At 37.1% G+C, this 22,155-nt stretch overlaps 2 protein-coding genes across 7 annotated transcripts; one reads left to right on the plus strand and one right to left on the minus strand.

Moving 5' to 3' along the window:
• Nucleotides 1-1,470: 1,470 nt before the first annotated feature.
• On the plus strand, nt 1,471-15,046 carry LOC105051826 (short-chain dehydrogenase TIC 32, chloroplastic-like). The gene is made up of 8 exons (XM_010932449.4): nt 1,471-1,647; nt 12,388-12,619; nt 12,762-12,841; nt 13,025-13,178; nt 13,264-13,342; nt 14,311-14,392; nt 14,476-14,531; nt 14,706-15,046. Exons 1-8 carry the CDS (start codon nt 1,533-1,535, stop codon nt 14,880-14,882), a joined length of 975 nt encoding a protein of 324 aa, XP_010930751.1. The 5' UTR covers nt 1,471-1,532; the 3' UTR covers nt 14,883-15,046.
• Nucleotides 15,047-15,346: 300 nt separating this feature from the next.
• LOC105051824 (protein FAR1-RELATED SEQUENCE 5) lies at nt 15,347-19,785 on the minus strand. Of its 6 annotated transcripts, none has more exons than XR_012134473.1 (4): nt 19,459-19,785; nt 16,521-19,354; nt 15,925-16,066; nt 15,347-15,763 (listed from the first exon to the last, which is right to left on the minus strand). XR_012134473.1 is itself a non-coding variant. In XM_029266636.2 (3 exons), the coding sequence occupies exon 2, from the start codon at nt 19,038-19,040 to the stop codon at nt 16,521-16,523; it is 2,520 nt and encodes an 839-aa protein (XP_029122469.1). In that variant the 5' UTR covers nt 19,041-19,142; nt 19,459-19,785; the 3' UTR covers nt 15,347-16,066. The 6 variants fall into 6 exon arrangements, 3 of the variants coding, with proteins under 3 accessions (XP_029122469.1, XP_019708381.2, XP_010930750.1); XR_012134471.1 differs by having other exon boundaries at nt 15,347-15,766; XR_012134472.1 differs by having other exon boundaries at nt 15,347-15,790.
• Between the last annotated feature and the right edge of the window lie 2,370 nt (nt 19,786-22,155).

Here is a 22,155-nt window from a genome sequence, read left to right on the forward strand (position 1 = left end):
CTTCATGACGACCCCCATGAAACTGGAGATTTTTGGCTGAGTATAGAAACTATCGAAAGGTTTTTAATTCATTACGATAGCAAAAATTTTCGAAGAAAATAAAAAACATTGGAAAATAGTTCACATCACTCTGGTTCATGAAGCAAGTGATGCCAATTTGTTGACCCATTGAAGGTCCTTGCATTTGTATGGACTGATAAGAGTAAACAGGCATATATGCTAGATTCGGTTTCCATTACTTGTTCGATCATCTGCTATTGATCGCTAAATCCCACCAGTTCATGAATTACATCTAACTTGAAATTTTCAAAGAAAAGAAAAATAATCATATCCTTTAGATTGAATTGCATGATCTTGCGCTCTCCATGAATGGAACCACCATCTGAACCCTGCAACCATCAGTCCTACCTGGCCAAACCGCACTGTAACCTCTGCGCATGGACTGCCCATATTTCAATCAGGTGAGCATGAAATCTCCACCCCAAGGGAATGCTAAGTGCTCAACTCATGCCATGGCAACCCCTGAACAAATTAACCATTTCGTAGTTTAGGAATAAATTTTGCCTAGATTTACTAGATACACAAGTCTGGAAAAGTCTGCTTTGGAACAGAAACAATGTGTACCTAATAACTAATCGGGATCAAACTTGCCAAATCAAATGACTCGAAGGTGTGATCTATAGTAACGTCAACACCAAGGTGTTCCTGAAGGTGTGTCATATAATTCCTACCCCTCTAGTCCTAAGTTAAAGTGATAACGGTCAGTCACCGATGACAACGAAGTCAAGCTTGTGGTGGAAATAGGAGAGGTTGTCTCTACCACTGACCAGTTGCAAGCATAGACCAGATCATTTTATGTATGACTGATCAATAGAATGGCGGCAGTCTAGAATTCTTAAGCCAACTGCCACAGACACTAGAATCCACTCTTTTAGTCAAACACATGTTAATGAGAGATTCAGATACATCCATGGTCTTTAGTTAGGTTAAACCCCTTGGTGTCCAGCTTTTTACCCTCAAAGGCATATGAAAGCAACAAACCCAAAGGCTAGAAACTTTTCAAATGTTATATGTTCAATAATATTAAGAGGCCTCTGAAACCTTTCTTTTTTGTTCTCTCTCTCTCTGAGTTGAAGACCACCATCATGCTATGTTATAACCACTAATATTAACCCTTTCCCTCTTCTTCACCTAGGACTAGCTCATGGCTGGATTCTAGAGTCCTTCCAATGTACCAGCTCTATTGATATAGTTTAACATGCAGTCCTAGTCTTCCAGTCCAAATTCCAAAACCTCATTTGTTTTTTATGCCATTTTTCAACACTAAATTTCTAAGGGAAACATATTTCCACATTTTGAATGTTCAGAGGGAATATTTTTCTACTCTTTGCCTGGAACTTTGGCCAGGTCCATCCCTTCCCCCATATTAAATATTATTGGTTGATCTATAAAAAGGAGAACCTGCCCTCCCTGTCACACTCACCACATAATAACCAATTCAACAGGAAGGAGGGAGCAGAAGAAGAGCTGAGATGGGAGTCTGGAACTGGCTTCGGGGAGCAGGACCATCTGGTTTTGGCTCATCCTCAACCGCTGTAGAGGTCACTAAAGGAATTGATGCCAGCCATCTCACCGCCATTGTCACAGGTTCATAAGATCATCAATACCATCTCCCTTCTCTTTATGATAACAGCGATATCGTTAGTACCTACCTACATGATAGATTAAAATTTGCAAAAGATTAGAGAGCAAGGCCGTTAGAAAATCACTATCGTTTCGTATGTATAGTTCAAATTTTTTTTTAAAATAAAATAATAAAAATAAATAAATAAAAATATTTTAAATTTATTCACGTATCAGATTTGATCTGAAAATCGTAGCAAAGATCTTGATATGAACATGCAACCACAATCTGAAATCTGAAAAAAAAAAAATAACTATTGATGAAAACAAATGGAGATTAGATTTCTATATCTTGGATCTACGGATATCCCGAGTTCTGGTCGTAGCCGCGCACGTATCCGATCTCTGCTGGTATCCACACGGAGATACCTGATCGGAGCACTGAGATCACCGATGTGCTAGCACCTTGCAGATCTCACTCCTCATCCTTAGATCTAGATCTCTTCTTCTAGATCTTGAAGAAGGAGATCACTGCGTGAACTCTTTCGCGCAGATCCGACGGGATCTGAACCAGATCGCCATGAAGAAAAGAAGAACCATTCTTCTTCTCTTTTTTTTTTCTCTTTTTTCTTCTTAAATCTAATCTCTATCAGATCTTGGCATGGAAGATGAAGGAAGAAAGGAGAGGGAGGCGTGGAGAGAGAGTTTTTGCGGTAAGAAAGAAGACCTCCTCCCTTAGCGCATGCCACCCTTTCTTTTTTTTCAATTTTTGTCGCACAATCAGAAAGCCTTCACCGCCCTCTAGGTGATGAGATCAGATCTTATCATAATAGGTAAGAATGGCGTGGAAAAAAGAATGAAAAAAATTTTGTGCACCAAAGAGAAATCGTGAGATCTCTCACCGAACAAATTTTAGCGCACACACATTCCTCCATGAAGCTTTTGTCGCACAAAAAATCATTACACGCCCATTCAAAATAGATAAGGGTGTTCTCTTGATAAGGCATCTATTCAAATCAAATTTGGATAGATGTCTTAAAGAGAGAGAGTCCCAGAAGGATGGGGAGCCAACTATTGGCGCCCCTCCTCTCTTCACGCGCGCAAGAAAATAAGGGGGCACATTTTCACGCATGCCCTTCTCTTCTCTACATGAAAACTAGAGAGAGACTCTCAGGAGATCTGGACTCTCTGAATCATGGTTCATCTGACCCAGATTGGATCTCAATCGGATTCAAATCGAGTCCGAAACGAGCTGAATTCGAAAGGCTGTCAAGCTTAATCCAATCAAGCTTGAAATCCAAATCTGATTTGGATAATTAAACTCAATTAGCATTAAATTAAATTAAATCTAATTAAATTAAATCTAATTTAAATTAGTTATGACTTAATTCATAATTTAATTAGCCTTCAAAAAATTATAATATTTATAATTAAGTCCCTGTGCTAACAATTCGCAGCTGCCAGAACTGTAACGATTATAAATTAGCAGTTTCTAAAATTCAAACTATCAATCCGATTGATAATTTGAATATGATCTAAGCCATTGATCATGTTATACTTCTTTTGTGTGTGATTTTTCAGATTCTATTTTGTCTGGTAGTGAGATATACCGTGATCTCCATTACAGTATCATCGAAACTCTTTTCGATGGACTGAAACGATTCCAACTCACCTCAACAAGGATCGTTGATCCAAAAATGATCTTAGTGAGTTCTCACGATCCACCAGTAATGTCTAGCAACATGTAGTGGCAACCCAGTAGAATAAAAAAATGAACTCCTAAGTACAGTTATCGTGTGATACAATCTTTCTATCATGAGTTCCAACTTGACGGAGGTCATGGAGAACTCGTCAAACCCCATCGTCAGTCATATGCTAGATTGGCTTAACTCGAGTCATCTATAAATCTCGTGGAAACTCTTTTTCAGTATTTATTCTTACTCTGGCACGAGATTTTCTGAACTCAATCTTACGAATCGCATAGGACTTCTTTTTTTCTACCAAGATCGATAGATTCCATCTAGGTGCATCTTACTCCAAACAGTGAATCTGAATATATAATAGCCAACAAACACAGCAAGGATCCAAATGGCTAGGGACCAAGGGAATGTGCAATCAAACTAAGTAGCCTTGCTGTGAATAGCCAACATATCGCAGGTCAAAGGACCAGTCACACTATTGCAGCATCGAAAAAAATACTAACAAATGAGTAGACATCCAAGTAATTTTTCGTATTAATCACGTTCAGTGCAAGTTACTCTCTAACAATCACCTGCACTCTCACCCCAATGTCTCTACACCGCAAACTCGAGACTCATCTGTCCTAAAGGGAGGTGATCTGTGCATCGATCTTGAGTGGATTAATCATTATCCTCCGTGATGATCCTTCGATTAGGAGCATTTAGAAATTAACCACTAATGATGTATATCTTAAATTTTTAACACCTTGAGAATATACAAAATCATCTTTGTTAATTTTTAAGACAAACCATAGACACATAAGATATGATTGGTTATAAAGACTGCCCATCAAGTATAAAATATATCTTAGAGAAAAGTATGTGTCAGTCAAGATTGACTTCTAGGACACACATCTAACAAACTTCCACTTGCACTAAAGCCAATCTGCCATATACCTGAGTCCCATCTTCAGAAGACAGGCTTTGGTGTTTAGTTGGCTAAGTGACTTGGGCCTATCATATTCTATGTGGAGTTTACTCTCTATACCTCTATGTATTTTTACTTTAGATAATCGCATATATTCCTATTCTATGTGCATGGACTTCTGGTGAGACTTTGGTTCCTTAGCAAGGACTATGGACTATTATCTTTGTAGTACAATATCAAAGCATTTAATGGTATGATATCAAGTTCCGCAACTACCATAAGAACCAAAATGCATCCTGCACATCTATAGCATATTCAGCTTCCATTGATCGATTGTTTGGAACTCTTCCAACATATCGAACTAACATAACTTAAAAATACATGCTGATGTAGATATTCTACCATCAGGTATCCTCTCACTCTTAGTTCTAATCCTTCTTCAAAGATGAGAAATAATCCTTTAGTACTTCTCAAGTACTTAGAGATATTTTTATAGCAACCAATGCTCCCAGTCTGGATTCGACTAATATCTGCTCGTGACTTTTACATCAGGATATACCAAGTCGAGTACATAGCATGGCATATATTCATGCCTAAGAGGATAACGGATCCCTTTTGAAGGTTTCAATACTGAACCCTTTCAGCATTCTTTCTATGTACTTGTCTGTGAAAACTAAACATCCTTTTAGGATCTATCTCTATAGATCTTTATTTCGAGAATGTTTGACCTAGATCTTAAAAAAAAAAATTTCTATACATAACCACATCATAATCGATATCAGTATGGGACTCTCCCACTAACTTTCATATAACTACATGATTCCTCATATCACGTCATTGTAGATTTTGGGATCATCCCTATATTCCCAATCTCCCTCGAGAAATACTTTCTCTAAATCTTTTGTAAGAATACCAAGTAACTTTCTAAAGAATGGGAGATCCTACTAGATCTACAAAATGGAAGAAGTACTACATATACTGACTCATCTTAAACAGGTGGTACAGATCCTGTGACTCATTGTTCTTTAGAGATTTTTTCTGAGTTCATCCTCCCACTGTTTTCAAGAAAACAGTATGATTGCTCACAATCACATTGTAAACCACTGGGAAGAGAAAGTGACATCTCAAATCCTTTTAAGATACCCCACAAATAAGCTCTCACAGACTTATCCTCTAACTTGTCCATCATATCACATCTCATATGATATGGTGAAATCAACTTTAGAGAAAACCTAATTTAAATTTCAGAAATTAAATCTTGTTCCTAAATAAATAAAAGTTAAACTAGTGATGTTCATGATGGACTGGACCATATCTCATATAGCGCCATTACTCCTCACATATACACTGTTGAATTGAGGTATACAAGAAGAATTCCATCATAAAACTATGTCATTCTTTTAGATAACTGATAAATTTTTTATTTGGTATTGTATCCTCGATCTGATCGAAGTATCTTTAGAATTTTTTCGACCTATCTTTTTACTTCACATCTGAATTTTTGAAACTTTTCAAAGTCTTTCAGATTTGTATCTCACATACATACCTATACCATGACTATTCATTAGTAAAGGTGATGAAGTAAAAATAACCTCCTAGTCTGGCTCATTAAATGGACCATACACGTCATATGTGCACTAGGGTAAGTATTACAGTGGTCCTTATCCCTTTGACTCATAAAAGACAGTTTGGTCATTAATTCTCAAAGAGATGATTCACAGACTAGACATGACTTAACAGTCAATGAGCCCAAAGGTCCATTTTCTCCAGTCGGTAAATCATTTCTTGTTATACATGACCTAGCCAAAAGAACCATCTGTATACATCAGATTATTTAGTTTTGGATCTCTCAGACCCAATAGCATTTATTATTTTGCTCAAATAATTTTCACAAATGCATCACTATGCAAATGATAATGAACTAAATCCAAATGGTAATCACCAAGATTAGGTACCCACGGTCTCATGCAACGTTTGCACCATTGCCGACTCAAAAGAATCACTTCACCTTCCATCAATCCTCTTTCTTTCTTAGACCCTATATTAAAGTGCGTAATATGCACTAGAGTTCAATGAAAAAGAGAAAATCGTAAGATCAATTTTGAGCAATTCGACATACCTTTCAAAGGTATGTCCATAATTCTTTAGATTCTTTAGGTATATACTTATGAACTTTTCAAGGTCTCTTAGTTACCAGCATATTAATCAATTCAGTTAAGGTGCTATAATATTTATTCATATAATAGTTTCACAAACTATCTGTATGAATCAGAAATTACAGGATCAAATCCATTAGTAATTTCTTATACATGGTCATGTCAAGCTTTTCAAGCTCTTCAATGTCCTTGATCATTAATCATGGACAAACTGTCCATCATGCATCTCATGCACTGTGTGACTCTGATCATCTTACAACTATTGTAGATAAATCAGTATGTCATTGGTAGTCTACATATCCTTATGCATATATTGGATTTCATCAACTATAAAGTTCAATTTATAGCACTTAACCTAATTGTCAATGTCTAACCATTTGTCAAGTATAGCTCGTCGACTATGGATTGGACAAGCTGATGATATTGGGTTAACCTGGTCAAGAATTATGGCTTAATTTATTAAAAAGCTAAGAACCATTCTTAGATTTCTGAGCCATAATATGTAATTGATTTTGGATAAGTGGTTAATATCTAGGATTCGAGCTAGAGTATTGGAAGCTGAAAAATTTATCATAGAGAGTAAAGATTTAATTAGATGATTGTACTTGTAATAGTTTGTTCTAGAGACTTTAAAAATAAACAAAGGCTCTCACTAATTTTTCGAGTCTCTCACACCTCTCGGATGGAGAAATGAAAATCCTAGCATGATAAGTGATTCTAGTGGGTGTTGCAGTCTCATTGATATACGACACCTCACCTAACAGTTATTGATGATACGTATACCAATGCGTGGATGACTTTTTATCCAGATGCTTCTCCAAGCATGTTGCAGCGATTTGGTCTCTAAGTCCTGTGGCCTCACCTTACAGTTATTGGCACATTTCTTAGTTAAGTCCGACCCACCATTCACCAGCTAGTGCAAAGCTATCATTAGGTCCCTCACCTAATAGTTATTGAGCCCAACCCCATCTTTACCCCAGGGCATCTAATGCCAATAGAGTCGTTGTGCCTTTCTGATGCAACCAAACCACTGTAACTAGTCAAGAACAATCAACGTTAGAAAAGACACCCGCATCTCTACAACGGTGGAAGACTAGAAGACTTAATATTGAGTGAGGAGATTTAGGTTCAAGTCTCTTCTAATTAGTTACATACATCTAATGTAATGACTAATCTGATTTGAATCAGCACATTTCACGTCTGACCAATCTAGTCGGCATGGGTGAACTCAGGTCAACAAGTAACCTAATACAAAATATAATCTTCCAAGATGGCTAGATAAGTGAAGATGAGTGGGAGTCTCTCCGTTGCTTTCCTTAGACACCAACAAATTGGTCAGGTTAGACAACAGAACCAATTAAATAACCACCATCTAATACTTGCCTTAGACACTAAATTGGTTGATTAGAATCAATTATGTTAACATATAGATCCGGGCTCGAATCGTTGAGCTAAATTTAATTTTGACTTAATCAATTCACATCAAATGTGAATCAATTTGACCAACTACAACTAAATTCAATTTTGCGCCCCTTTGACCTAATCCCAATCAACTCTTGATTAGGTTCGATCAACTGTTCAAAATTAAAAAAGATTCTAATCTGATCTAATCAATGACCCTAGTTGTAGTTTAGTCTCTAAATCTAATTTGTTCAAACCATACCCGAAGTCCATATTTTATGCATTGAAATTTAGATCTTAAATTCACAATTTTAGATCTTATAATTTCAAATCTTAATTTTTAATTAAATACATTATGTACATGGGTTTAAGTTTAGATCTCGAAATATTTTTTTAATCTAAACTATTTTATTGTATCTCATACAATATGATTGTCTGTAGAATCTAATCGAGTCATCCTAGTACACGAATCGATTTGTCCTAGTGAGTCGGCACAACATTGAGACGAATAAAAACCTATAGACCTGGCCTACACAATTGAGTCGGCTCATCAGCAAATGAGCTAACCTATCAGGGTCTTGAGTCGACTCCAATAAAAATGCGTCAACTCACCAAACACTCGAGTTGATCCAATTGAGAATCGAGTCGACTCCACAGGCATACCAGTCACAGTTTCATGTTTTCATGCAAACAGAACTTAGAATTTTGGATCTAGGATTTTGCAGAAATTAGATTTTAAATCGTGTGTCAAAACAATATATCAAATATAATATTTTAGTGATTTAAAATACATAAAAATATATGCATAATCTAATTTAAATCTAAAATATGTATCATATATAAATTTTTCGTTCGTTGTTCATCTTCATGAGAAACATCACAGTCGGCACTCCTATACGTCATAAGAGAGAACCCATCGAATGGACAAAAAAGGAACTTTAATCCCTTCATCATCTTATGACCGGACTACCATGGTGATTATTTTAACTCAATTACTAAGCTACTAAGAATTTAATCTAACATATCATATATATAATCAATTAAAAATCAGATTTAATTATCTTTCACATGTCAAACATATGAACAATAAGTATGAATCTATGCATGTAAGAAAATTTTCAGCAATCAAACTAGATCTAAATTAAATTTTAATTAATATATTCAGATCTAAAATTAATTTTAGATCTGAATAACTCATGATTTATTTCAGATCTGAAATAATTTTAGATCTAAAATAATTCTGTAATCATAATACAACATGTAGAAAATTCAGATCTAACCTTAATCGATGTTCTACATCATTCTAGGACAATCGTTCAGCATAACAGGATTATGTCAGGACAACTTTATTTCAGAATGAATAGATCATCAAACTAACCTTCAGATTTGATTTCTATAAATCAGATTTAAGATCTGAGAGGTTTTTATATTCGTATCAGAATCTATGCTCTGATACCACTGTTAGAAAATCGTTACGGTTTCGTACGTGTAGTTCAAAATTTTTTTCTAAACATAAAACAGCGAAAGTAAATAAATTAAAATATTTTAAATTTATTCACATACCAGATCTGATCTGAAAATCGTAGCAAGGATCTTGACACAAATATGCAACCACGATCTGAAATCTGAAAAAGAAAAACAACCGTTAGTGAAAACAAACAGAGATCAGATCTCCATATCTTAGATCTACGGATGTCCTGAGTTCTGATCGTAGCCGCGCACATACCCGATCTCTGCTAGTATCCATACAGAGATACTTGATCGGAGCACCAAGGTCATCGGTATGCTAGCACCTTGTAGATCTCGCTTCTCATCAATGGATCTAGATCTCTTCTTCTAGATCTTGAAGAAGGAGATCACTGCACGAACTCTTTTGCACAGATCTGATGGGATCTGGACCAGATCACCATGAAAAGAAAAAGAACCCTTCTTCTTCTCTTTTTTTCTCTCTTTTTTGTTCTTAGATCTGATATCTATCAGATCTTTGTGTGGAAGATGAAGGAAGAAAGGAGAGGGAGGCGTGGGGAGAGAGTTTTTACGGTAAGAAAGAAGACCTCCCTTAGAGCACGCCACCCTTTTTTTTCAATTTTTGTCGCACAATCAGAAAGCCTTCACCGCCCTCTAGGAGATAAGATCAGATCTTATCATAATAGGTAAGAATGGCATGGAAAAAGGAATAAAAAAAATTATGTGCGCCAAAGAGAAATCGTGAGATCTCTCACACAAACAATTTTTAGCGCACACCCATTCCTTTATGAAGTTTTTGTCGCACAAAAAATCATTCCACATCCATTCAAACTAGATAAGGATGTTCTCTTGATAAGGCATCTATTCAAATCAAATTTGGATAGATGTCTTAAATAGAGAGAGTCCCAGAAGGATGGGGCACCAACTATTGGCGCCCCTCCTCTCTTCACGTGCGCAAGAAAATAAGGGGGTGCATTTTCACATGCACCCTTCTTTTCTCTACATGTAAATTAGAGAGAGAGTCTCAGAAGAGCTAGACTCTCTGAGTCATGGTTCATCTGATTCAGATTGAGTCTCAATCGGATTGAAATCGAATCTAAAACAAGTCGAATTCGAAAGGCTGTCAAGCCTGATCCAATCAAGTTTGAAATCCAAATCTGATTTAGATAATTGAACCTAATTAGTATTTAATTTAATTTAATTTAATTTAATTTAATTAATTAAAACTTAATTCATAATTTAATCAGCTCCAAAAAAATTATAATATTTGTAATTAAGTCCCTGTGCTAACAATTAACAGCTGCCAAAACTGTAATGATTATAAATTAGCAATTTTTAAAATTTAAACTATCAATCTGATTGATAATTTGAATATGATCCAAGCCATTGATCAGGTCATGCTCTTTTTATGTGTGACCCCTCAAGTTCTATTCTATCTGGTAGTAAGACATATCGTGATCTCCATCACAGTATCATCGAAACTCCTTTCGATGGGCTGAAACGATTCCAACTCATCTCAACAAGGATCGTTGATCCGAAAACGATCTTAATAAGTTCTCACGATCCACCAGTGATGTCTAGCTACATATAGTGACAACCCAGTAGAACAGAAAAGTGAACCCTGAGGTGCAGTTATCATGTGATACAATCCCTCTATCATGAGTCCCGACTTGACGGAGGTCATGAAGAACTCGTCAAATCCCATCGTCAGTTATATACTAGATCAGCTCGATTAGAGTTTATCTGTGAATCTCATGAAAATTCTTTTTCAATATTCACTCTTACTCTGACTGAAGATTTTCTGAACTCAGTCTTACAAATCGCATAGAACTTCTCCTTTTTTATCAAGGTCGATAGATTCTATCTAAGTGCATCTGATTCCAAACAGCGAATCTAAATCTACAATAGCCAATATACACAGAAAGGATCCAAATGGCTAAAGACCAAGAAAATGTACAGTCAAACTAAGTAGTCTCGCTGTGAATAGCCAATACACCACTGGTCAAAGGACCAATCACACCATTGCAGTATCGAAAAAATTACTGACGAGTGAGTAGACATCCAAGTGATTTCTCATATTGGTCACGTTCAGTGTAAGTTATTTTCTAACAACCACCTACACTCTCACCTCAGTGTCTCTACACCACAGACTCGAGACTCATCTATCCTAAAGGAAGGTGATCCGTGCACCGATCTTGAGTGGATTGATCACTATCCTCTATGACGATTCTTCGATCGGGAGCATTTAGAAATTAACCACTAATGATGTATGTCTCAAATTTTCAATACCTTGAGAATATACAAAATCATCTTTGTTAATTTCTAGAACAAACCATGGACACATAAGACATAATTGGTTATAAAGATTGCCCATCAAGTACAAAATATGTCCTAGAAAAAAATATGTGTCAGTCAAGATTAACTTCTAGGATACACATCTAATAAGAGCAACACCGTTAGAATCTTAATCAACTTACTGAAGGAGATTTTATATGGATCTCACGTTGAAGATTAGAACACAAGAATTATTTAACAATAGATCCCCAAAGTATAAAAGTAATATCATCAATGAATCATCTCTTGAGATCCCTGAGTAGCCTCCACTTTATACCTGGCTCCTCAATGAGATAGGTTCGTCCTAAGAATGCAGAGATCTTGATGCTTCAAGGTTTCATAACAGATGGATATATATAGGAGTAGAATGGAGACCTAGCCCAATTAGTAATGCTAATGAATCCACCTATTACAGAGCCCATTAATCGAGTTAGGCCTATATCAATATCTGCTACATCATATAACTAAGACAATAGAACCTAAAATAATATAATCATAGATAATCATAAGCTCCTTAACTATTCATTCATATGATAACTCAAACTCATATTTATATAACAAATCAGAATAAAAAATTAGTCTATAATGAATGAAAGCCCACTTTATGAGAACTTTCAACACTGACCACTTAATTGTTCACCACATCAGTGCCTGAATTGCATAACCACTTAAACAAACAAGCAACCATCTTTCTTCCAAACAGCGTTGTATTCTTTTCTTCAAAATTCCATGGCATTCTCCTGCAACAACAACAAGTGAACACACATCTGTTTGGTGGCTTTGCATGTACTTATCGTAGGAGCAACAAATGGCATTGGAAAAGAGACGGCGAGGGTTCTAGCTTTAAGAGGAGCAAAGGTCATTATACCATCCCGAACTATGGAGAGTGGCATGAAGGTAAAAGAGAGCCTACTCGAACAAAATCCAGATGCGAAGCTCCATGTCATGGAGATGGATCTCAGCTCCCTCAGCTCTGTTGACTCCTTTGCTCGGGCCTTCAATTCATCAAACAAACACCTAAACATCCTCATGTGAGTATTAAGTAAAAACCTGTGAGCAAAACAAACCAATGGAAATGCAAAAATTATAGCTCAAATGATTCATTTGTTAGAACTTTTTGTTCTTATCTAGCTCTGCTGCTACTAACATGCACATTCTTTCAACTTTGTGAAGCAACAATGCAGGCATAATGGCTTGTCCATTTGAACTTTCAAGAGATGGAATAGAGTTGCAGTTTGCTACAAATCACCTTGGTATTAAATTTCCTCTTTAACAAAATGATATATTGTTTCATCCAATTGCTAGTTGTAAATTTCTTTCAATTGCAAGTTCCAATGTAGACGTAAAGTTGAAATTCTGCTTATATAATTTGAGAATTTTGAGCAGATTAAAACAGTAGAAGGTGACAAAATATTCTGATTTGTTGGCAAATGTAGGACATTTTTTACTGACAAATCTCCTAATCGACAAAATGAAAGCCACAGCCCAAGAAACGGGAATACAGGGAAGGATAGTTAATGTCTCATCATCTGTCCATAAAAGTGGTGATGAATCTTGGTTCGATCTTGACAAGCTCAATGACAAGTCCAGGTAGTCTGTTGCTTCTCGCACACATGATCTAAATTCCAAAAATTGTTCATGGAATAGGCAGACTTATTTCTGTTTATTTTTACAGGTATAAAGTTTTGGGTGCATATTCTAACTCGAAACTAGCAAACATATTACACGCAAATGAGCTATCTAGGCGTTTGCAGGTTTGCATCATCACCATTTGATAATATCCCAGCAATCAAGGTCAATTTTATTAATATGAAATTTTAGATGCCATGACTTAATTGCTAGTATCCTAAGATATATTTGAATTTGAACTTTGTAGTGCATATGAAAATTCTTAGCCACAAAATTTCCAGAGCAACATCCACATGATTATAAAACTACTCATTTTACATGGCATTTTTCTTATAATTATACCTCACTATGATGATATAAAATCATCAACTATTTTATGTATCACCATTTAAGTTTTAGAAGTTCAAGACTGTCAAATTCAGAGTACCTTTTACATGCACTTTTCTGTAACTATATCCATTCCATGCTGACTTATGTGGAAGCTTGCCTTCATTATAAGCTGATATACATAGATTTTAATTCTAATTAGTCTCTAATAAAAAGACAATTAGAGAAACGCCACCTTAGCATTCTGATTAAGCCTACGCAACTGATTAAGACGATCATGATATGTTTACATAGCCACTTATGAATAATAATTGTCACGGTGGAGGCTCTAAATTATGCATATTTTAGCCACTTATTTTCTAAAAAATTTCTAAATGATTTTCCATTATTGAATACTTATTTTTACAAGAAAATTTTTGGATGAATGAATTATGCCAATATTGTAGTTAATGAAGCAAAGATTATGCCATATGAACTTGCAAAAAAAAAAAGAAAAAAGGGAGAGAGATCCTGCAGGACCCTTTTTTAAAGAAACAAGGGAAAAAAGAAGACAACGTTTCTGGTCTTTCAACTGCACTGGCTCTTGGAAGAAAGAAAGATTTGCTTACAGACATATTTATTAGTTTGCTAGATGAATAAATTACATTCGAAGTGCCCCAATTCACTTTATTGAAGTGTCTGCAAATTTCTCCTTACTATTATGATGGATCACCATGGAATAAAGCTTGAAATGTGTTTATATTAATTTGTATCTGATGTCAATTAGGAAGAAGGATCTACTGTGACGGTCAACTCTTTGCACCCAGGAGCTACATCCACCAACTTATCTCGCCACTTCAACTTTCAAGGTTTCCTCTCCTACTTTCCATCTCTCTTTTGAAGTTCCTTTTGGACCAGAAAATTTAAAAAACATATATATTTCTACCTGCAGTTGTATTAACTTTAATATCTGCTCTGGCAAAACCTCTTCTGAAGACCACAGCCCAGGTATGTCAACAATTTGTAATAGTTGCTTTTGCATCTCTTGAAAAATTGCAAAAAGTTCAGCTCATTGCATCTCCAAACTTGAAGACATTTGTTTTCAAGAAGCCAATACAGGTGCTATTTTCCTGGTATAGCATAAGAAGAAGTCACACACTAAAAAGATATTCTACCCTGCAGGGAGCTGCAACAACTTGTTACTTAGCATTACATCCAGATACAGCAAACATAACTGGAAAATATTTTGCTGACTGCAACGAGGCAGCACCTTCGGCGAAAGCAACAAATGAAACCCTAGGCAAAAGGCTCTGGGAGTTTAGCCAAGAGCTTCTTAATGGAAGAAGCAAGCCAACATAGCAAACTTTCGGTAGATGTTCAAGATAATTGAGAAGTCCTACAAATGTTTGTTCCTCTAGTCCTTGTCACATCTGAGACTGTAGAGGCATTCAAAGAGCAATTGTATTACCAGTCAAAACTTTTGAGCCTTATTAAGTTGATGTTAATTAATCTTTGCCTGGTGACATCTGATTCAAGCTTTGGTTGAGTCTAAAATCCAAACCCAAATGGAGGCTTATTTATGGGCAGCTTGAATCAATTGCCACCCCTACCCTTGACTCACACCTTCCCTTTGCTCTAACCATGCTGAACCTGTCATACAGTTCTGCAGAAAGATGCACTCTATATACAAGCCTTGCGGGGCCTAAACTGGTAACCTTGATGGCCCCTTATAAAATGTCAGGGTGAACGCACTTGAAACATATTGCCATAAGTGGTATGCAGTCCAGGTTAAAAACTCAAGCTATCCAATGTAAAAGAAAGCATTTAGAACGATCAAAGCAGACTCAATAATTATGAAGACATAATCAGCTGTACATCCCAACTATAGTTTCAAACTGCTGAATCCAGTTATCAGTGAACTATACAAAATGTGATGTCCAGCATCAGCAACTCTCATACTCGCAACTGAATCTGACTGTATCTTGGACACACTCAAGAATTAAAGAGTGATGAAGAAGAAAAAAAGGGCAAAGTAGCAAGGACAGCCTCCATAACACAGGCATCACAAACTCACCCAAGATCACATCGGTTGATCAGCAGGTACAACAGATGCTCATCAACATGCTAGCCATCTTTTTAGTGTTAGGTTGTGTAAATTGCTGCTGTGTGATAACTTCCTCATAAATGACATTGCATCAATGACAAGATATCAGTAACCATCATGACAGTCAGTTTTGGTTCTGCTGTATACACGGGAGAAATGAAACCTGTCAGAAAAGTAAAAGGCACCTCTAGTTCTAATCATCGTATATCATATTGTCTTGGGTTTAAAAGCAAGCTGGCTATGCCAGAATTAACTGCAAGTGGTTTAATGACACCACAAATTATCCAGTACCAGTACCTCAATAGAATCAGAATTACCGATGTACATTACGGAAAATCTCACGCGGGAATCTTATGTTTTGGTCCTCTTACTGCTGTGGTCATGCAGCTATGGAGCGCTGCCAGCAGGTGGCAGCAAACTTGATATGAACCACCTAATCCTGCGCAAAATTAGGAAATGATAAGAATAACTACAGTACTAATAACAAGCCTATACAGCACCATATCAAGAGTCAACCAAACTATGTCACTATGAAAATCAATTATTGTCAGAAGAATCTTTTCCCTGACTTGTACACACAAATCACTTTTAAAGGATATGTCTTACATGTGCTTAGCCTTTCACTTTTCTAGGTATGACATGCCCTAAAAATAATACTAAGATCTAAGATAATACTGAGCACATACTTCCATGTGTAAATAACCACAAGCGAAGAACAAATATAAAATAAACATGCTACAACTAAATAGCCACCTGAATTAATCAAGTGCTCCTGTGCAATGGCTGCTGACACCAAGCAGCAACAAGAGAATCCCTCACTAAGTTCACATGGGTAGTGGTTTTAGATTTAGAAAATGCAAGATAGAGTATTTGTACTGTCAGTTAAAAATTACCTAACCAGCTTCAAGTCCTTGAGGTGGTCTTGTTTGCAGTATTTTGTATACTTGTTCCATAAGCTGGTCTGACAAGCTCTCAATAAATGTGTATGACTCCACAGTTTCTGCAGCTCTTACTGCAATCTTATTGAAAATGCAACACAAAGAGCTATAACGGTTTGCATGAGTTGACTTGGTGCCACCATCAATTGCAACTTCATGATTTGCTCTTCGGTTCGCAACCTTTGCATCTTTTGTCCACCTCTTCAATATGTATCCCGGTGGGAGCTCTTTAATGTTTATAATATCTAGTGTTTTCAATACATGACGACATTGAATCCCAACAAACTCAAATTTCTTACAGCTGCATGTCACCATACCATTTGATGAATCATATCTTACAGTATATTGTTTTGGGTTATCCTCCACAGTAACCTTAAACTCAAACGTGGTTTCAACCTGACCACAAGCATACACAAGACAGTCCATGGACAGTTCAAATTCCCTTTGGAATATTTTAAGTACTTCAGGTGTGTATGCATTTGCAGCCTGCCTCAACATCCGTGAAGACAGCGTCATTTGAATATTTTGACGTGCATGAATATCAGCTTGCAATTCTGCTTGTCGTCTCTCAAAAACAATTTCATCATAATGCTTGAAGAAGTCTGAGAGATCTCGTTCAGCATCCAAGAGTTCTTTTAGCATATTGTTCATGCTCTCTTTAATTAGTGCTGTTTTCATGTCTGCACAAAATATCTGTCGTCCATACGCCAGAGCCCATTTTTCCCTATCTTCATATAGCTTAGCTAACCACTCATTGCTATGGAGATCATAATTTTCTAACATTGTTTTCCATCCCAATAGGAACTCGTCTTCATCCTCATAGTCATAAAGGCATTTGCTGAAATCTCTTGCGAAAGTTACAGAACCTTGAAAGACAAAATTTAGGTGTTTTGTAGCACTATTATACATGTGCCACACACAAAGGCGATGAGTTGTACCTGGCCATGCTGCAGCTATTGCACTGCTCATTGCCCCAGATCGATCTGTCAAAATTAACCTTGGTTGCTTTCCAGACATTGCTGTCTTGAATGTGTCAAACAACCACTTGAAAGATTCTTCAGTTTCATCATACAGAAAAGCTGCACCAAAGATAATGGCTTGTTTATGATGATTCACACCTATGAAGTGCGAGAATGGCCTGCCATAGTCACTTGTTTTATATGTCGTGTCCAAACATAGAGCATCGCCAAAGTATTCAAAGTCCACCATAGACTTGGCATCTGCCCAGAAAATGTTTGTTACTCTATCATCACAATCCAGCTGCAATGCATAGTAGAAGGATGGGTCCGCAACCTGTTTTTCATGTACATATTGCATCACAGCTCCTGCATCTCCCAGCTTCATAGCATTCATTCGCTTTGATGGTATATAATTTTTATAATCTGAAGAAAGAAAAGCAGGATTTTGACAACTTTCGTCTTGTTCATCCATCTGTTCTTTACTGGGCTTCGGTGACGCTTCCAATTCTTCTGCCAAATCCATTAGATCAGCCTGGGTGGCAATCAACCCTCTTCGCCACCGCCACCTAAACAAGTGAGCTTTGGATGGGATTACAAGGGCATGGTTATGCTTGGGCTCAAACTCAGTCACACAATATCGACCATTCTTTGTAATCTTGATAGTCATCGACGCAAGGCAACCAGTTCTCTCATATGGCTTTGGACACCTCCCCCGCTGCTCATCTTTCTTTCTGCGAAAACCCTCCTTATGGCAAACGTACATCCTTGAATATATAATGCCTGAGGCTCTTCGTTTCACAAGATGTTTCCGAACACTGAATCCAATTCCTGCAGCATAGTTGATGTAGAACTGGTAGGCTGCCTCATCATCCTCGAACTCCAAACCGATTTTTGGCACCCAACTCTCATTCACAGCTGCATCACCCATGGGATGACACAAAGAAAGGCTATCAGATCGACCATCCTGCATACTCCGCTGCACATATCTCATCACAGCTCCTGTACCACCTGGCTTCATAGCATTAAAAGACTTCGATGGTATATAATTCCTAAGACTTGGCCGAACTATAGCCTGTTTACCAACATTCTTATGGGCAGCTTGTGGCATTGTTCCTGAATCATCCGCCACCTCCGGCACAGCAGTTAGAGCGTTCGCTGCGAGCTCATGGTTATGCTTCGGCTCGAATTCACTGACCCGAAATCCACCATCATTCATAATTCTCACTGTCATGTGTGCTTGACATCCACTTCTTGCATCTGGCCGTGCTCTCTTCCCTTGCTTGGCAGTCCGGGAGAACCCTTCTTTGTAGCACGAGAACACCCTCGAGTACACAAGCCCAGAGGACCTTCGTTTCACCAAATGCTTCCTGACCCCAAACCCCATCTCCTTCCCATAAAGACAGTAGAATTGATAGGCCTTCTCATCACTCTCAAACACCATATCGATCTTTGGGACCCAGCTCTCATCAGAGGCATTCCCCACAAAAGAAACTGGCTGCTCTACCAGTTCTGACATTTTTTTTTTTCCCACTGCAAGCAACTTCACTGATCCCAAACCCCCAAAAAAACGATCTTTTAAAGATGAAATTCGCTTTCAGACATCTTCCAGTCAAGCAACCTGTTGCCCTGTCAATTCCGACAATTATTATCCCATTCCAACCAACTTTCTTGATTCAAACACCTCCAAAAATCGATCTTTTGAAAAAACAAACTCGCTTTCACGATCAAAGAGCAGTAGAAAACTATAATGGCTACAGAGATTCGGATGAAAACAGCCTAACTTCGAGCTATCGTTCCTCTTTGCCAAGGGATAGCAGAAAAAAGAATAACCTAAAGAAAAAGAATAACAAGGTCTCAGCCCTGACCGCCAGTGGCTAAAAAATCTAAGAATTTTCAAGAAAAAATAATTTATATTAAATTGGAAGCAAACTCACATAGCTCTGTTTCTCTTCTCCTTCTTCTTCTTCTTTCCTTCTTCTCAGCTATCAACCGCGAGAGAGCGAGAGGGAGCGAATGAGCGAGCGAGCGAGCGAGAGAGAACGAGAGAGAAAATCTCAGCTCTGACCGCCCATGGCTAAAAAGGCTCAGAAATTTCAAGAAAAAAAGTAATTTACATTGAATTGGAAGCGCGAGCGAGTGAGAGAGAGAGAGAGAGAGAGAGAGAGAGAGAGACGAAGGGGGAGAAAGCGAGGGAGAGAAGGAGGGGGGAATCGGACGAGGGCGAGGTCCGACCCTGGTTGGACGGCTTCGATGGAGAAAAAGAGGCGGAGGAGCGGGGTAGGGAGGGTGAAGGGAGAAGGTTAGGTCCGACCACTCCAGATACACGACGCGTGTCCAAATCCAACAGCGGACGCGAGGAGACGTCCAATTCAGTTTTGCTCCCAGTCGACGGCAGGGCGACAGGTGGAGGGCAGTGAGAACCGGGATCGGCTGCCGGTTCTCTCGGAAACGGGGTAGATGCGACCGGTTGCACCGTAAATGAAGTGCCACGTTGGCCTTTTTAGAGTTTGGTTCAATAATTCCCACGTTAGCAAAGCAATACGTGGCGCTTCCACGTAAACCCTTACCCAAATTCGGTATTTGTTATTTGGGTCCCGCGTGACGGGACGTTCTGTTTTGTGTATTTTTAACCCCATTTGACCCCCTTTTTTTTTTTTTTTTTTTTTTTAATAAGATAATAAAATAATAAAAATTATGCTTACAAGGTTGATTATATCTGTTGGTACATATAAATTGATCTCGCTTGTCAAACCATGTAGCGGCAATAAGATTATTTGAATTATAAATATACTTTTTGGTCAGCTCAAGTCAGTTGTATATTGATTTGCCGATCTGTATTAATTTTCAACTCATCATTTTGCCAATCTAATCTGACTTAAGTTGATTCATGATGCACAGACGGTTAGGCACGATGCTCAATTCAATCAATTATCGATTTACGGTAAAACACATCGATTCAAAACCGATGTAATTTTAAAAGCACATATGGTTATCTCACAGCGGACATCCAGTTCAATAATAAGTCTTTCAGTTATCTTACAGCTATACTCCACATGGATAAACAATCCACGATTTTCATATAGCTGGCTATTCTGTTATAATAAATTAACGGCCTAACAAACTCTCCTAACGACTTATGGAAGCTTTCTCTATATAAAAAAGGACAAGATGTCCTCTATAAGATAAGTCAAAACTCACAATACCAAGATTCTGCTGAATTTCTTTCAGCTCCTTCATTGAAGGAAACAAGAGTCCTCACTCTACTCTCTCCGAATCTTCTCTCTTGCCTTTCAGCCTTTCTATTTCTATTGCTAATTCTCAATGCGCTGATTGATTTAATCATCGGAAGATCCTAATCCGAAAGGTACCCCACCGGATCCAGAACTTGTTTTGCAGAATTTCTTATGGACTTTACCAAACTGCACTCAAAAATATTCCAGCCTAATCCAAGACCAGCTTCACCATCTATCTTCCGAAGCTTACAACATCAATATCAACTCTATTTCAAATAATTTTTAGATAGGAAAGTTCTATTATTAAAAAGATAAACAGAAAAATATCTTCATACAAAATTACTTTGTGATGGTTTATTTTTTAAATAGTTACCCCTATCATAAGACTAATTGGCAAATTTTAGTTTCAATGCTTGAACCACATATGACACAAAAGACTATCATTCTCCGAAAAACAAGTTTATTAATCTTTATTTTAAATTAAATGTAATAGAAAATTTGAACCACAAGTCCTCGGGTGATTGTGAGGTTAGGTGCAAAGAAAATTTGAACCTGAAATTCCTAGGGGATCACTAGGTTCCATGCAATCTTATCAAGGTTCGAGGGGCTTATAAGCAAAGGAGAGCTTGATGAATTGCTATGAGCTCTTCAATTGTGATCAATATCATCAAGCATAATGAGCATATAATAGCAGAGAAGATCGAGATTCAACTTGAGCTGGATCTTATGATTGTCAAGTGCTTCACTCCTCGCAACATGCTCTTAAGATATTCGAAGCATGTGGCTTGGATGTGAAGGCTATTGTTAAATCTGTATACCATCCTAGATCTAAGTACGAAAAAAAGAGGTAGTCCAATAAATATATGTGAGATTCGGGATTCATTCTAAATAAATATGTATCAAACATTCATAAATACATATTATGTATGTCGATTTCTTTGTATTCAAACCTACCCATATTTAAACCCTAAAGCTAAATCAATATGTATTGTTCTACTAAAAAATAAATGGATCATTATCTCATAAAATCAATAATTAAGTGGATTTTAGCATACCCTGTACTTAAACCCTAAAGCTAAATCGATATGTGTTGTTCTACTGAAAAATAAATGAACCGTTGTCTTGCAAAATCAATAATTAAGTAGATTTTTCACACTAGATATGATCTTAGTAAAGGAAAAATGCCAACTAGGTTCCATTCCAATTGGCAAGGACTCATAGAGGGTTGGGATGGATACAAAGTATAAGATAACAATTAGCTTCCCTTAATCAAAAATTTTATAAAACAAAAGAAAAAGAAAAAACACTTCTCTAATAGAATCTCTTCTCATTATTTAAGATTTTTTCAAAAAGAACATCATTTACATTCTTGAAAAAGGAAAGAAAAAAAAAGGTGGC

The sequence above is a fragment of the Elaeis guineensis genome, chromosome 9 (genome assembly GCF_000442705.2).
Source record: "Elaeis guineensis isolate ETL-2024a chromosome 9, EG11, whole genome shotgun sequence".
Lineage (NCBI taxonomy): Eukaryota > Viridiplantae > Streptophyta > Magnoliopsida > Arecales > Arecaceae > Elaeis > Elaeis guineensis.

Bases quoted from the DNA above. Each gene is read 5' to 3' on its own strand.
- LOC105051826 (XM_010932449.4), top strand. From the start codon at position 1,533: ATGGGAGTCTGGAACTGGCTTCGGGGAGCAGGACCATCTGGTTTTGGC. The intron at 1,648-12,387 runs GTTCATAAGATC...TACTTATCGTAG, and splicing joins TCTCACCGCCATTGTCACAG to GAGCAACAAATGGCATTGGA. The intron at 13,343-14,310 runs GTTTGCATCATC...GATGTCAATTAG, and splicing joins AGCTATCTAGGCGTTTGCAG to GAAGAAGGATCTACTGTGAC.
- LOC105051824 (XM_029266636.2), bottom strand. From the start codon at position 19,040: ATGTCAGAACTGGTAGAGCAGCCAGTTTCTTTTGTGGGGAATGCCTCT.